We start from the raw sequence: 17,406 nt of genomic DNA, 5'->3' as shown, positions 1-17,406 counted from the left end.
AATAATATTTTAATATTATTTTTTTTCATTATTAATATTGTACATTTTATTTTTCTAATTGCAAATAAGATAATAATTATTCGATCAAAATAACATATTATTATGTCATAATCTTTAATTGATAATGCACATTTGCGGGTGTAGAGAGATTGACAATGTATTTGGAATATACATGTTCTTAGCAAAAATAATAATTATTATTACTGTTATTTGGAGATGGTGCCACATTGTCTTTCAATTAGGCTAAATCTTAATTCAAAATGTATTACTTATCTTATTACTTGCCCATTTGTGCATCTTGTCTTAAATTTAGATGGCATACTTTCTTTGATTGTTCTCATGTAGTAAATGAGTGGAGACATTCTAGATGCTATAACTATATTAACCCAATTATAAGTAATGTTGACAATATTAAATAATGTATTTTCTATATTTTAAAATATCTACCATTTGGTGCTTGTAACGTTTCTACCGGGAAAATTTAGAAAAATTTTACAAATACGTCACTCACTACGGTTAAAGATTACATCCGACATTTGAAAGCTATTTGAGAGTTGTTTATTACAAGTGTTTCTCATCAAAATTTGAATTTTGTTATTAGTTGTCAATGTTGGACTAAATTTGTCTTTGGCATGCTGAAGTGCAACCTAAATACCTTTATTTTTGTAGACTTGAATACTTATGATGTGAGAGTTTGTATTCAAAATGAAAAGGGTAAATTTTTGTTTCAACAATGACATATTATCATTTAGATAATCTTCTTGTTCATGAAGTAGATATATCATTCTTTTTGACTATAATCACTTGAACCATGGATATGTGTCTCTACAATGCCAATTTCGAACTTGATTACAAATAAATTTTTTATGATAAACATTCTAACTCTTGTATAAATAATGAATTTGGTCTTATTTTGACTTTATATAAAAGGAAACTTAGTTTAATTTACAACTATTTAATAAATTTTATTTGTAAATAAGTCAATCAAATCACTCATATTCGAACAAAAACGCTTAAATTTCATGCTAGTAAACATACTTTTTAGTCATCTACATACTTTTATCAATTATATTATGATTAATGGAATGAATATTACAGTAAAAAAAAACTTCAAGAATATAATTACTATTTATATTTTTCATCATGATAAAAAAAAACCTTTTCTGGACGTAGTTGAAAGAAACTAATTGCAGTCATTGATTATTGTTTTATAGAGATGGAAAGATTTTCAATTATTAGTAAATTGAGAATTATACGCATGCCTGAAATTTTAATTTTCTTTTGTCTGATAAACAATAACATAATTATGTATCACGATCCGATCGATACTTCAAGTTGGAAATTAATATTTTTCTCTTGAAATTTAAATTGCAAAAAAACAAGAGAGCAAAATAAATCACAATTGCAAGCAAATTCGTAATGTTGATTACGTATATAAATGATCGATTAATTAGTGACTGTCACGTATGAAAGAACAATCTGACTTTGGTATAGTGCTACAGTTAACTTGTTGTGTATAATTTTTATTTTATTTTATTTGATTCTAGAAAAAAGTATTAGTGAGAAAATATTAAAATGTTATACAAAAGTATATATGCTTTAAAAATAATAAACACTTATATTTTTCTTTATATATTGTTATAAATACAAACGTAGATAAACACCACCATTGATACTTTTTAGCACTATTTCAATCAAATATAACTTAAACTAAATATTGTTAAAGAGAAAATCAATGCCCTTGCACATATCACATTTTCTATAAACCTAAAGACAATGCATATATAACTTGGGAATTTATCCCCAGCTAATTTTGGTTACTTTAAAAAATTACTTTTTTTATTCGTTACCAATAAATACTTTCGCAAAGATATTTTTTCTCTTCAAAAATTTGACAAAAGAAATTATTTTGTGCCCTGAGTAATCTACATCAAGTTCTCTGGTAATCAATAAATGAAGAATTTAACAAAATTTAAAAAATTAAAACTATAAACCAAAATTTAAGATTAAATATTATATATGTGCTAAAAGTATAAATCTACCTAAATTATAAGATTTGTACAGCAATATGCAAGTAGCATTTATTCCATTGCATTTGGCACAACATTCGAACTTCAACAAGACATGGATAAGACCAAGAAAACACCCCTAAACAACTTCATTAGATCCAACATTGTATATAGTGTGCTCACATCACCTCACTTAGTGATGATATTAATTAGTTCACTAATTAGCCCATCTTGGACCACCTTGAATTCAACTCGCACCAAGTAGTTATCAAATTTTTTTTTTTTTTGCAACATTACATAAATTTCAATTCCACATCAATCAAATACTTTTTTATTCCAAAAGTTACATATGAACGACGATGACATCCTTTATTCCACATTATTCACTTACCTATTGAGTTCAAGAGCTTTTGGTGTTGTACCTGCGAATCACTTGGCATCGTAAAGGCTTTTTCATTTCTAGGGAAAGTTTGAGACATTCTGAAAGATCCACGGGCTGCACCGGAGCCCATATAAAATGGCGAAGAAGCTGTGCAAGGCAAAGATGAACAGTAGCTAAGCCCAACGTTTTTCCTGGGCACACCCTACGTCCGGCACCGAACGGTGCCAGTCTCATGTCCGAGCCCATGATTGATATATCATCTTTTAAAAACCGTTCGGGCTTGAAGGCCCATGGATCCTCCCAAATAGATGCGTCGTGTGATATGGCCCACATGTTAACCATTGCGGTTGTGCCAGCTGGAATGACAACCTTGTCCACATGGACGTCATGGATTGCGAGACGGGCCCATGAAAGCAATGGGCCTGGCGGGTGCAACCGGAGAACCTCCTTCACTATGGCTTGGAGGTAAGGCAGGTTCGGAATGTCCGAGTCTCGCACGTGACCGTTTTGGTTTATGCACGTGTCGATCTCTTCGCGGGCTTTCTTCTGCACGTCTTGGTGTAACACCATCATGGCCATAATCCATTCCAAAAGTATAGAAACAGTATCCGTTCCCCTAAATATCATTTCCTACACAAAGCATCAAGAATAAGGGTTATAATATACGTAATGAATGTGAATCTTGATACTTTTTATTTTTATTTATTTTTTGTTGTTATTGGTTGAAGTTTATTACAATACAAATTTTAATGAGTGTCATCGACAAATCAGAAGAAATAATTATTACATAAAACGTAAGACTTAATAAATTTTAGTTAATAATAAAAATATTAAAAAAGAGATGATAGATAATGTTATTGACATTTTTCATGGTATTCTTTCAAGTTACTAACCATTACAATAGTATGAACAAGATTAGTTTTTGACTTAATGGATGAGAAATATACTTAAAAAAAAAAAACTGAAGAGAAAAAAATAAAAAATGGAATACTTGTTACTTACCCACAAGATAGCCACTACATCTGATTCACCAATCTGTTCATCTTCAGGCATAAACAACAAAGTGCTAAGAAAATCATTTTGTCCAACGAACTCTCCATACTTTTTTCTCTCTTCTATAATTTGACCCACCACACTATTGACCTTACTTGCCAATTTGTGACACCTTCTATTGACTCCATGAAAGTCCAAAAACCTGAAGGGAAAATAATCTTCCCAGTTAAACTTAGCAATCAAGTCATACCCTTCCTTAATCATGTCACCCAACACCTCCTTTGTTTTTGAGCTAAGAGAGTTATTAACACCAAACACACTTTCCAACATGTTGCTCAAAGACCCTTCGTGCAAAATGCTTCGAACCTCCACCACCCCTTTGTTCTCCATCTCCTTCCACGTCCTCGTAACCATTTCGTCAATCACATGTTGTCGGAGATGCTCCATGTCGGAAATTCTCCTCGGAGAGAACATGTGTGTGGTGGCCACCCTACGAAGGTGGCGCCAATAGGTCCCATATGGAGCAAATCCAATGGCACGCTCGAACATTAGCATTCGGGCCGATTCTTTAATGGGCCGGTCCGAAAACCCCGGCCCACAGAGAATTTCTCTTGCGGTCTCTGGGTGACTGCTGATAACAACCGGGTTTGTACCCAAACTTAGCGCCATGAGCCTTTTTGCGTTTAGTGAGGTGGCCATGTTAGCCAGTTTTCTATGGGCCAAAGGACCCATTTCAGGAAGAGTTCCTAATATGGGCCACCCGATTGGGCCGGGGAGTTTTGCATGGTGTTTGTAACGGTTGTGATATTTCCTCCATGCGAAACCTCCGGGGACAAGCCAGTAGTTAAGGGAGATAGCAAGAAGGGCTAGTGAAGTGGAGAGGAATAGAGTGATGAGAGACCAAGAGAAATTGCTTTTGAATAATGTTGTGACAAGACAAACAAGTGTTGGAATCATGATTAGGAACGAGAGATTATGTCGTGGTACGGAAGATTTATATTCGGGAGAATTCAATGAAAAAAGAGCACATAGAATTATAGAAAACAAAACAAAGTTGTGGAGGGAGAATAAGATTGAAGATGGTAGTCGTGGGTTATACAACATGTGGGGATCAATGCATGGTATATATAGACTTTGGGAAGACTAAGGTTAAGGGTCTAGGTCATTGGATAACCATGGTTAAGCACTTCTTTATTTTCATAGAGAACATGAATATCTTTCATTTGAAGCAAAGCAATATGTTTGAGTCAAGTACGACGGGTAGGATTACTACAGGTAGTAAAACTCTTTTTCTATATATTTAACGTACCTGTGATATTCTGCTATGATACACGTGTCAAATATGAAACATATACAATATCACAATATAATTATTTTAAAATATATAAGATACATATGTATTGATATGCATTAAATATAATAAATGTTTAATTCTATTTTTAATCAAAATTCATAAAACGTTAAATATATAAATATATAATTACTATTTTACAAATCCAAATTAAAAACATACTTATTATATACTATTAAAAATAAATAAATTATAAATCATTTCATAATATTTTTAAAGGTCATCATGATACATTACCAAATAAATATCAATGAAATATTAAAAAATATTGATATTGAATTTTTTTTCTCTCATAATACTCTTAAAATTTAAGATACTTCACTAACATGTATTAATAATGTATCTGAAAATATCACATGAGATACATATCAAATACAGATACACAAAAATATAAAGACAAATCAATCCTACTAGCTAGTCTATATGCTCCGTGGTATCAATTGCCATGGTTAAACATTTCACTTGCACTTTCCACGGCTAAGGCCAAGGATTATGACATTAAATATTTTAATGGCAAGAACTTTTGTAATTTGTATACTATATTTCTCATTAATTAACATATCGGGAACAGGGAACCAATAGAGCTAATTCACTAGTTGAAAGCAGTCCTTTGAAATGTGGTTCCATCATGAATAATTAAATATGGATGCTTGCTACTTTTACGAATAAGATCAGTCATTCGTTCGAAGCAGACCATAAAATATCCCCATGTAGCTTAATCACTACACTGGAATATATGTCGCTAATAAATAAACACAATTAATTTTCCAATTTTACAATGGGTTAATCAAGCACATAATCGGATTAGGTCAAAAGTGTTAGTGTTGGTTCTGGAACATGACTCGGTTGTCGCGAACCCCACCATGCATGCAAATCAAGTGCAACTAATTATCAATAATCACTTAGTAATCAACGAATGACACGACTTGATCATTTGATTATTTTTGAAAACATTAGGTGTAAGGTTGACAATGAGCACAAGTTATACAATCTCTCTGATGCTTGCTTTAGATGCAGAATGAGCAAATATAAACTGTGGTATGCTTTCATACTCTGATTCTCATGTAACAAAAATTAGTGTAAAGTCGCATTATATCCAAGGACGGAGCCAAGGGGGGACCTACGGGTGCCACGGCCCCCCAACAATTTTAATTTTTTTATATACATATATATTACTATATGGCACCCCCTATTTTTAATATAAACTCATATGTATAATTAAATGAATAATCCAAATTTATTTTTTTATTCAACTTTTGAACTTCTGGTACGGCCTGCTATGTGGTATCACTTTTGGACTTTAATTTTCATTTATTATAAATTATATATTATTTATTCTCGGCCCCCCAGTATTGAAATCCTGGCTCCGTCCCTGATTATATCTACTATCTTTTTTAACATATATAGATATTGATTCGAATTTTACACGAGATTTGGTATATATATATGTGTGATATGCACAAGAGCAATGTCTCTAGAAAGAATGAAAGAGTGAATATTTATAATTAATTACTCCATATAATCCTTGAGAAAACACAACTTTAGCTTGATATATCCGGAGATTCTTGTTTTAGTGCAAGCTGTATGGCACATACATACTTTGATTGTCTATTCTTTTTCTTTACTTCATTAAAAAGAAAATGTTTTGCAATTATACATTTGCCATGGCATTATTTCTCATCGCCGTGTGTTACTTAAAATCTTACAAATGTAATTGTCATGTTTTCACTTTTCAGGTCTCATGAGTAATGCATTAATACAAACACATGCCACAACTACAAGGTCATCATGCACGCTTAATGAAACTCTTTATATCAAACTTAATATTTTTTTTTATATTTTATATATACGCGCTAGTGAAAATTCATTCAAGTGTCTAATACTTGCATTAAATTCAAATCCTTCAATGATAAATAATTTATTGGTATGTAACATGTTGAGTTTTGGACTTTTGAACCCAATGGCATGTGTGTTTATCTTGAAATTAGGCAACTTTTTCTCTCCTTTTTCTCTCCTTGAACATTAACTCACCAAAAAAAATAGTATACCGTATGGGGGCCGACCTGGCTGAATACCTGACCCCTCGAATACTCGGGCCGAACACCCGACCCCTCGAACACTTGGGCCGAACACCCGACCCCTCAAACACTTGGCCGAATACCCTAACATATCGATCACCCGAGAATCGAACGGAGTACGTCGGTATGCTCGGCCAAAACCATGTGCCGGCCCCAAGATAATTCCAAAGAGCTTAATTAACGTAATGCATTGGATTAGCCCCCTAATTTCCCGGGGCCCAGTCCCTAATCACGGCCCAATAAGAAGTCCTATAAATAGAGTCCCAACGAGGTACGTAACCAACTTTCAACTACCGCATTTATTACGCCGAGCACTTACTTGAGCGTTGGAGTGTCTTTGCAGGCACACCCCTACTCACATCGGACTGCCCGGATAGGAACGAGAAGACCGAGACCTAAGATCCAACCCGTTACAACAAGGATAATTGAAGTGTGTTTCCTAATACAGGAACAAATAGTATATATATATATATATATATATATATATATATATATATCAAATAACTTTTTAGCTCGAGACCTAACTTGTAGTGCTTTATTTATTAGCAAACAAAGGAAACCTACCTTGTAGTTATCAAGTAGTTGCACCTCCTATGTCGAATAAAATCGTTCATAGATGATCATGCATGTTGACCATTTGGCAGGTTTTGTTGCATATTATCCATGCTTCCATATCCATACAATAAATTTTTACAAGGCTACTAGATACCCTAGCGGCCTGGGGAATAACACTGTTAATTCTTCAGTTTTTGAGGCTTTTGGAGCATATTGACAGACAGAGTCAGCTCATAGTTTCTTTTTTCTTTTTCTTTTTCTTTCATATATATATATATATATATATATGTTTTATTTTAAGGCTTATGAGGAGACATGAATGTGTGTATTTTACAAAGATATTTAAATAGTAATCAAATTTTAATATATACTTTTTTATGCTATATATTATTTTTATATACATCTACATTTCCTGATTGACCCCTCTCAATTTATGAATGATTACGTAAAAGAACGCGTGGCTCCGTACTAATGAATCTAGTCACTCTAGTTGTTGTTGAATGGAGGGTCCCTTTCAAATAGCGTACAGATAAAAAAAAATTAGAACCCCCACTAACAATACATCATTTGTGTAATGAAGTGATAATTGGACGAAAGCACCAAACGAATGGCCTATGACTATGAGATGATTATGCTTAGGGAAGGACCATTAAAGCAAACTCATTCGACATGAATCATCCAAAGAAAATATATTAACTAGTACAAATTACAAAAGCAAATAAAGGGGGTTGTCTTTGCATTAGTCCCAAGAGGAAAAAGAAAATATATTGCTTGCTCACTATTCTGAAGAAACGCTTTGGAAAAATATTAAAGAGGAATCTTCTTTTGGCCAACTTTTGACATTTTAACGTTACATATTATCATAGGAGCATACGCTAGACACGTACTCCAATTCCAATGTGTATGTTAGTGGCCATTATATATGGCCCAATCAATCTTAAAAAAAAATATATGGCCCAATCAGATTACTTTTCCTCATGAGGAATGGGAATGGGGCCAATGTACATATGACACCTCAAATTATTCTTACCATTACAAGAAAGTGGTGGACCTTGCAACCATGAATAGATAGATATACATTGTTGTTTATGTAGACCTAAAGTACGAATCACATTTCGAGAAAAATCCAAATCTCATATAAATTAGTGATAAAATAATTAAAAAAATATATAAGTGAAGAATAATTCTCACTTTATAAGTCAATTTTGTATAATTAACTTATATTCAAATCCATTATTATAAAATGATATAAGATATATCTTAAATCATTAAAAAAAAGTCACATATCCTAGATTATTAAAAATAATCAGCTATCATTTATCCACGTACTAAATCCAATAATGCTAAACATGAAGGAGTCGATTTTGTAGAGTTGAGTTAGACTCAAATCTATTATTCTAAGACCACATATCAAATTGAAACTTGATTATGAATATAAACCTTAAAGATATGTGATTTTGCAATTTTTAAGGATATACCTACGTGTTTCTCAAGGTTTTTTTTTTTTTTTTTTTTTTTTTTTTTTTTTTTTAATTTAACAAGTTTCTTTCAATATAATTGAGAAAATAAATTCAACTTTTTTTTAGATAATTTTTTTTGTATTACTTGTCACGATGAATTCATAATGCATTGTTGGTTTGTCGAAGTAATTGCCAACTTGTCTTTGATAATTGCAAATTTATTACCTTATAAAACATATTTTGACGCTTAATAATGTTACTGGTGAAAATAAGATATATTAAATGTACACATACTACATTTAAATTGAATTTGAGTATCTTAAATAAAGTCTTTAAATATACATGTGCTATATATATATATATACATATATATATATATATATATATAGGAGGGTTCAAACGACACCAGTGTAACTTTTACTAAGTGTTACATCATTCAATAACTTTATATTAAATGTGAATTTTAAAAATCCAACCGTTAGATTGAAAGTTCATATCTCTTAGATCATATATATATATATATATATATATATATATATATATATATATATATTGATTCAAAATACAGACCCACATAGTACTCCTATAAAAGTTAGTTATGGATAAAATCAATAGATGGCGTTTTGTAATCTAAATGCTAATAAGCTTCCATGTAAAGTTTTTATCTTGGTTAAATATATATTTAATCTCATAATAAGTTTGTTTTAGTTTTCAAAATTTAAAATGAATATTTTTATTAATTATTTTATTCTCTTTGACCCACTGTAACAACAAATTGGGGAAGTTATGCATGTGTTTCACTAATATGAACTCTGATAATACTAATAAGTGACTTTTTTGCATGACAAACTCAGTAGGTGGTAAATTTTATGTGACAAACTTATTAATAGTGTTTAGGAAAAATAATAAGAATAAGGTTAAACAAATAATAAGAATAGAAAAAAAAAACCAATTTTCAATTAAGAGATAAAAAAAAATCTATCACAGCTACAAACATATTTAAACATTTTAACTTTGTAAGATGCAAATATTCACTAATGTAATTGTTTATACATTATATTAATGCACTTTCATATACTATTTTATGTAAAGTTTCAACCTTTTGTGAAGTGTAAAAGAAATATATCAAGCAAATTTAATAAAATAAATTATGTAGAGTTATGGATACTTTTGAAACCCATACCAGGGTTGCATGATTGGAGAAGAAAAATTGAACCGTGTAAAGGTTTCGGATTGTATTACCATAATCACCAGTAAATCGCAACTATGCTCATTCTTTAAATTAAAACTCCAAATGATAAAAGGTACCTCTCAACCTCTGGATATATATAAAAAAGGAAGAGACGATAAAATGAAAACAAGACTAGCGTCATTACACGCTTCTCTTTTTATTGGTGATAACCTACAATTTCGGAATTTTGTAGCAAACTATAATTACTACCCTACTGCATATCCTCCGTCCACTAAGAGCACGTCCAACGGGAGGTGCTTATGCTGTCCCTTAAAAATAAACTCCAGTGCTTAGAAGCACTTCCCATTGGAGTAGTCCTAGCTGGCATAGAAAGTTGCTTATTTTTTAGCAACGGAACTTCAGCAAGCAACGTTGCTTAGCTCTTATTAACTGTACCAAATTTTATAAAATGTAGTGTGAGGTGTCAAAAAGTGTAGTATAAGTTGTAAAAAGTAGGAGTGCTTATAAGCAATTTCTATTGGAGCAAAAATTATAAAAATATAGTATGAGTTGCTTATGAGTGACGTGGCACAGTAAGACCCATTTAAAGTGATTGGAAGTTGCTTATAAGCAACTCCCATTGTAGATGCTCTAAGGCTTTAAGAGTGGCTCATAACAAGAGGTTAAAAAGACGGAAAATAATAAACCAATAATAAGACTACGACAAGTTAACGACATATGTTAAAAAAGTTAATTATTATAAACCAACCTTTTTAACGGTAAAGAAAGGCATAAATGATGAATGAAGTCAGTATGTAAACCCCGCAAATGTAACAATAGAAGTTCACAAGTTCCAATCTAAAGTGAATAACCTATAACGAATTACTTTGGTAATGAGACATTAGAGAAACAATGTTTATCTTGGAGGTGGCGGGGGAATGTTAGATTTGGCCATTCCCACCCATGCTACTATACCCACTGCAAGAATAATCCATCCAAATATGTCATACTTCAGGTCATTGCTCTTCTGCCTTTTAGATTCCTGAAACGAGCCAAACAAGCTTCTATAAACAGACTAAAGCAGACATGCATCAATTATAAATAATAATAATAATAATAATATTCTTCATTTTAGATTGTAAATACAAAATAATCACGAGAAACAATTTTATCCCACACGGTTACTTTCATTATTTAGAAAAAATATGGCAAGCTAGAATAGAAGAGGAGCAGTTCAAGGGACCCAAAGCTTGTTATCTACATCTTCAACATTTAGTACTTAGGATCTGAGTAACAAAAGAGTAATTATCTCGGAACACAAAGCTGACCAACACCACCCTAGTTAGCTATACAAAACTCAAAATTTTCTATCGTACTATAGGCAGCCAAGAGGCCAACCATAGTGTGGCAGTACTTTGACAGACCTGTGGCCAGTAAATAAATATATGACAAACAAACAGAGAAACAATGCAATACAAATAAATTACCATATCTATTTAAACTGACATCAATTCTGGAAAATGTTTTCCAATTCCTTATTTAGATTAAATTAAATTATATCTACAATTAACAAAAAAAGGCAAACAAGCAATACAGATAGAAAGATCAAGAAATATCACAGACAAGATAGACAGGGTGCATCCGCACGTAAACTATTAGCAAAAGCGTAGAAGTATCAACATGCATCTAACTCCAACATAACTCAAAACGAGTCAAGTGCTATTCCTATTTCCTAACAAAAAGGTAAGAAAGACTTTTCTAATATACATGGTGGTGTGTTGTTTGCATTACTTCAAATGGAAAATTTTGTTCATGATGCAAGTTCTAATGACTTGCCTAAATTAGAAGCCTTGTACCCCAAAAATTAAGACATAATGGTTCTAACTTCTTAACAAGGCTTTATCCACAGGACAAGAACTCCATTTGAGCTGCTTTGTGCATTTTAAGTTATCAAGATGCCACTTCCATAAACTTGACAAAGCAGCCGGTTGAAGTTGATTTAAAGTCACTAATCAGTGATTGTGCAAATATGACAAGAATTTAATTAAATGCAATGAAATTTCGATTAATACAACCTTTCCTTTTGAAGTGGCGGAGAATCCGGTGCTATTCATCTGGCCAAGCCCATTTTTATGGATCTCCATGTGTAGTTCAGGGGCCTATGAGGCATGTTCACAGCAACTCATCAGAGTAGAAAAGATACAACGGTGAACAATTGTTAACAGAAATATAATGAATCAAGAAAGCAGTTGCACTATGGAAATAATTTAAATTTGTTTATGTAAAGAATACTAAAGTTGCAGTACCATTAAGACTTATTTATCAGGCAAGTGAATAAAGGTTATGAAATCACAAAAACAATGTTTTACCATCAACCAGAAAACACAACTTAATCTACTACTTACTTGAAGGCATCTCCACAATAAGTAACTAAAGATTTATTAAAAAAATAAATGGAGTTGCAATCAATTTTTATTTTAGAATATATATATATATATTAAAAACTAGCCTCTGAAAATAGATATTAAGTTAAAAATTCTAGTTATGCACAAGGAATAATGAAAAACAATATAAAATTGCACGCGTAATATATCCCCATTTTAAAATGTTTACCCTAAATTTAAATATACAAATTATTAATAAAGTTAAAAATATTTGTTTTCCCTTTAAAAATAAAATCAACACAATTATTTATTTGCAAGGAAAGCAAAATTCCTGCACCTACATATCACCAAAAGTAAGAATTCATAGCTGCGTTGTTCTCTAAAAATGATTATGGGTGAATTAGTTATAATTTTAATAAATTGAAAACAAGTACATTTGATTGAATTAAAAAATTTTGAATCACAGTTATCACAATTCAGGAAACCCTTAATAAATAAAACAAAATTCACAAGCTATTGCATCTCAGCTAATCTTTTTTATTCAAACAAATTAATTTTTAACATTTTTAAATTTGACATCAATATAAAATTCTTATGAAAATTATGGATCACCAATCTTTCATGGCTCAAATGACCCTTTACAAATATCATAAAAATAACTAGCAGTCTTATCACAGCCTAGCTAACCACTTAATTATATTACATAATTTTTAGCACCTATTTTTTTTCAGTCCAAGATCACCAATTAAGAAAACATTTCAATAATTCAAGTACATTTTCAATAAACAAAGTAAAGGTAACATTAAATAATGATAAGTTTTAAAACAATCAAGTAGTCATACCAGCAACCAAATTAAAAAAATAAAATAGTTTTGGTTTGTCTTGTGTGTGTGTGTGTTTTTCGTAGTTTGATTTATTTGTTTGTTTGTTTTTATCATAAACATATATAATATTCATTTTTTCTACTGCAATTTTGAATGATCATATACCTAACTAAAAACTTTAAGTCTCAGAGAAATCCTGTGACCAAAACAAAATGAATAATAAATAAAAGAAAAACTGATATATTAGACAATATTGGCCCATTAAGTACACGTGAAGTTAAGTCCAAAGATTAAAACCGCATATTTCATTTGACAACTCATACTACCCAGATCCCACAATTTAAATGTGCTCCAATCTTAAAGCTATTCATACATTGGCACAAAAATAGATAAATAAGAATAAATAACATAAAAGACATTTGGATGAGGGACCGTTTGAGGATGACAATGGAATAGAAATTCAATGCTTGAAAGTATATAGTGGTGTAGGTCTGGAAGAGTAGTGGTTCACAACTTAAAGTTGAACTGCAGAGCATGAGGAACGAGGTTACAGGCTTAGGGCTTGGCAAGAATGGTTGATAAATGATCTACAACTACAAAGGTTGAAAGCACATTTAACGGTTCATGGGGTCACAACAAAATACATCTGGCTAGCTAGATCATACCCTATCAATGAAATTACATTCTCATACGACTAGGCAGCAAATAACTCTAGAGAAAATGAGAAAACTTACCTCTCTTTTGCACCAAAGCCAAAGACCACAGATCAGGATTACCGAGTGTCCTTCTCTCTACTATCTAAACCTCTCTAACTTATTTTTTCCACTCTTGTTCAGATGCCTTTCCCAATGTCCCCTCTTTGAAGAAAACCCCCTTCTCTGCTCGTTGGTTTTTTAAAGGCCAAAGCAATGATCAATTTTGTCCACATATCTGATGTGAAGCTCTGAACTCTGCAGTATAATGCTTATTTTGTTTCCCTGCATTGTGCCTTTTCTATTCAAATTTGTAGTTTGCCACATTAATGCTTATTATTTTGTTTTGATTTTCTTCTGCATGGATTTTCTTTCTCTTAGTTGTTTTGACATGTATGCAACATACCTCTGAACACAATTTCTCCTTTCCTCTCTGTTTCTTTGGTTCTTATTTTAAGAAAACAATCAAATTTTATTATTATTGTTTCTTATTTTTTAAATCAGTTTTTAATGATAAGAATTAAGAAACACAAGTGAGTGTTCAACGCACTACACAAAACTATATATTATGCTTTGATCCACACCAAGTCATAAAGAACATTAGGTGTCTCCTATCCAATTTTGATTGCTTTAATACTTATACTAGTTAACCTGAAATTTCTGTTATAGTGAGCGTTAAGATTTAGAGAGCAAACATGCCAAATAATTTATTTTGTTTCAGTCATCCATAAGACTTGCTGAATCCTAAACAACAGAGTATAAATCAGTCAATATAAACATTAAAATCTCGTAATTAGGACCCTGTAATAAACAGCAGAAACACTAACACTGATAGTGAACTAGTTTACACTAACATATACCCAGCAAGTTGTGTTCCCATCAACTATGAAAACACAAACACTTTGCAGCCAAAAACCATGTAGAAAGGGCAGTTTTAGCTGGTTTGATCTATTTATAGCAAAATTATGAACATGAAAATAGAACCAAGTGTACAAATAATATTGATACAATGGTCATAGTAATTCCATTACCTTCACAGCAACTTCCAAGGATTTTGTATAGAGCTCATTCCCAGGATCCTACAAATTCATAATCCACCACTAAGTAAGCCGTAGATTTACAGGCACAACTAGTAAGAATACATGAAGAGGAACGAAAGGAGCAAAAAATTACCTCATCTACAGCTTTCTGAAAATACTCATGCGCCTTGTCAAAATAACCCTTTGCCTCGGCTGTATCAGGCGTTAGAAACGCGTAAGACGTGTGCCCATTTCCCAAGCACCAAAGAGTGTCATGCTTCGTTGGATTCAGCAACAAAGCCTCCTCCAGCTTCGAAATGGCATCTGTTTAGTTCGTTATTTCCCACCAAAACCCAAAACTATCAATCACATTATCTCGCCCTCCCCTTCAGGCGAAAACAGAAATTCACTCTTAAATTTTGCTCTATTTAACACGTGATATACCATCAATCATTGTCTTGGAATCCCTAGGGTTTTGGAATGCGGACAACTCGATCAAAGCTCCTCCCCATTTGGTCAGATTCTGTATGAATATATATAGATATAGATATGTTGAGACACACTTGAAATGAAAACCTAATCCATTTTCTAAACAACAAATACAATGTCATAAAACACACAACTCCAAGAAACAACGTCTCCAATTCAATTTTCCATGTAATGTACCAATTACCAAAGGCTAATAACAGAAAAATAATATGATTAACAACAATTTCATGCATTACGGGACTTGTAACAAAAACCTTCACAAATTGCGGAACAACAGACGTGTGAGGAAAGTAACTATAACTCATAGGCGTGAGTGTTAACGAAGAAGGGTTAATTAGGGTATAATGAAGAACGATACGTACATCGGCGTCGAGAGGGTTTTCAGCGTACTTTGCTTCAGCGGTCTTTCGCGTGTGCTCGAATAACAGTAAGCGATCAAAATCTTCTTGAGAAAACTCCATTTCCTTCTCTGATCGCGAAATGTTAAACGCGTGACTCTGCAATTGCCGTGGAACCACTCCACTTAACTATGCACAAGGAAGGAAGGAGAAAGACTTGAACTGGGCCTGGGCTAAAAGTTCAAAGCCCACTGTCATTTCCACTGCTCACTACGGCCCATTTCACGTTTTTTTATCGTACAAATGGCGGGAAAGGTCACCCTAGTAATATGACGAAAACGCCCCTGGTCTTTTCCCGTTCCCGCCAATTTGAAAACCCTACGTAACTACAAAAAGAGGAAAAGAGAATCGCATCGCAATGGTTATCATGGCGGAGGAAGAAGAGAACGCAGCATCGACCGTATCCGAATTTCCGAAGGGTCGGGTGAAGAAGATAATGACGCTGGACAAGGACGTTAAGAGAGTGAGCTCTGAAGCGTTGTTCCTGGTGTCGCGCTCCACCGAATTATTCCTCCAGTTTCTGGCGGAAAAATCGGCGCAGGTCGCAATCGAGAAGAAACGCAAGACCGTGAATCTCGAACACATAAGAGTGGCCGTTAAGAGACACCAACCAACCAGGGATTTCCTCCTCGACGATCTTCCGCCGCCTTCTCAGCCCAATAAGCCCGATAAGCACACTACGCCCGCGGCTCGGCCCAAATCCGATAAACCTCTGCCTGGTACTCGCCGCATCGATCAATTCTTCCGAAAGCCAGAACCGGAAAACCCGGCCCAGGCCGAGGCCCAAGCCCAATCACCTATACCCGTAGATGAGTCTTAGGTTGTGTTTGTTGGTTTGATTGTTTATACATCGCAATTGAGATTTGTATCTTGAATTAATCAAATATAACAATTAACAATGCATTAGCTTATTCTGTTATGGTTTTTACTCCATGGATACTTCATTTTATTTTTTTAAAATAATTAGTGTAGGAGTAAAGTGATAATTATCATCAGGTTTTCATGATCAAGATCGAACTCCGGTCTTTGATTTTGATTGTTTGTTGGTAAGTTAGCTTAGGTTTGCACATTTGAAGTTGACAAATATTATATAATAATTTAAAATTTCTGAGATTAGTTTTATGTGATTATAGTACATCTAGATCAAGATATGCATCTTTTGATCCTCGCACTGAAATGGGAAATTGGAATATGAACATTGTTTTGTCCATGTTTTTAGTTTCAGGTGTGTTTGAATAAACTTCGCTATAAGAAAATGAACTGAATTGAACTTCTCCCATGGATTAAAATATCATTAAACTTAAACAATTAATTTCTGTAGAAGTTTAATTGATTTTAACTTATATAGGAAGTTTAATTCACTTTTGTAGTTCTTATCTAATGAGTTTTCTATACTGGAACAACTTTTTTTCTTCTTCTTGCAAGTGTTTATGGGGACATATAACTAAACAATACCCTATTCAATTTCTCTTTTGATGTGTATCTCCCTGTTATTTTTTTGTAACTCATGAAATTGTTTTTCTGGTTGATATCAAATTTGGGCCATCTTACTCAAATCCAACAACCAGCAAAATGGTCTTTCTTTTAACGGGGACAAACAA

At 32.7% G+C, this 17,406-nt stretch overlaps 3 protein-coding genes across 3 annotated transcripts; 1 reads left to right on the top strand and 2 right to left on the bottom strand.

The window, feature by feature from the left end:
* Positions 1–2,129: 2,129 nt before the first annotated feature.
* On the bottom strand, positions 2,130–4,496 carry LOC109797962 (cytochrome P450 78A5). Its single transcript, XM_020358147.3, has 2 exons — positions 3,394–4,496; positions 2,130–3,021 (listed from the first exon to the last, which is right to left on the bottom strand). The coding sequence occupies exons 1-2, from the start codon at positions 4,486–4,488 to the stop codon at positions 2,410–2,412; spliced, it is 1,707 nt and encodes a 568-aa protein (XP_020213736.2). The 5' UTR covers positions 4,489–4,496; the 3' UTR covers positions 2,130–2,409.
* Positions 4,497–10,736: 6,240 nt separating this feature from the next.
* TOM20-2 (translocase outer membrane 20-2) lies at positions 10,737–15,930 on the bottom strand. Its single transcript, XM_020379290.2, has 6 exons — positions 15,770–15,930; positions 15,363–15,441; positions 15,073–15,242; positions 14,931–14,978; positions 12,075–12,158; positions 10,737–11,041 (listed from the first exon to the last, which is right to left on the bottom strand). The coding sequence occupies exons 1-6, from the start codon at positions 15,866–15,868 to the stop codon at positions 10,916–10,918; spliced, it is 606 nt and encodes a 201-aa protein (XP_020234879.1). The 5' UTR covers positions 15,869–15,930; the 3' UTR covers positions 10,737–10,915.
* A 147-nt stretch (positions 15,931–16,077) lies between these two features.
* On the top strand, positions 16,078–16,733 carry NF-YC13 (nuclear factor Y, subunit C13). Its single transcript, XM_020379394.3, has one exon. The coding sequence runs from the start codon at positions 16,164–16,166 to the stop codon at positions 16,623–16,625; it is 462 nt and encodes a 153-aa protein (XP_020234983.1). The 5' UTR covers positions 16,078–16,163; the 3' UTR covers positions 16,626–16,733.
* The last annotated feature ends 673 nt before the right edge of the window (positions 16,734–17,406 follow it).

The sequence above is a fragment of the Cajanus cajan genome, chromosome 3, assembly GCF_000230855.2.
Source record: "Cajanus cajan strain Asha chromosome 3, NIPB_CcT2T_4, whole genome shotgun sequence".
In the NCBI taxonomy this organism is placed as follows: Eukaryota; Viridiplantae; Streptophyta; class Magnoliopsida; order Fabales; family Fabaceae; genus Cajanus; species Cajanus cajan.
Note: the sequence above shows the minus strand (reverse complement) of the source record. Positions and strands in the feature narration are given on the sequence as shown.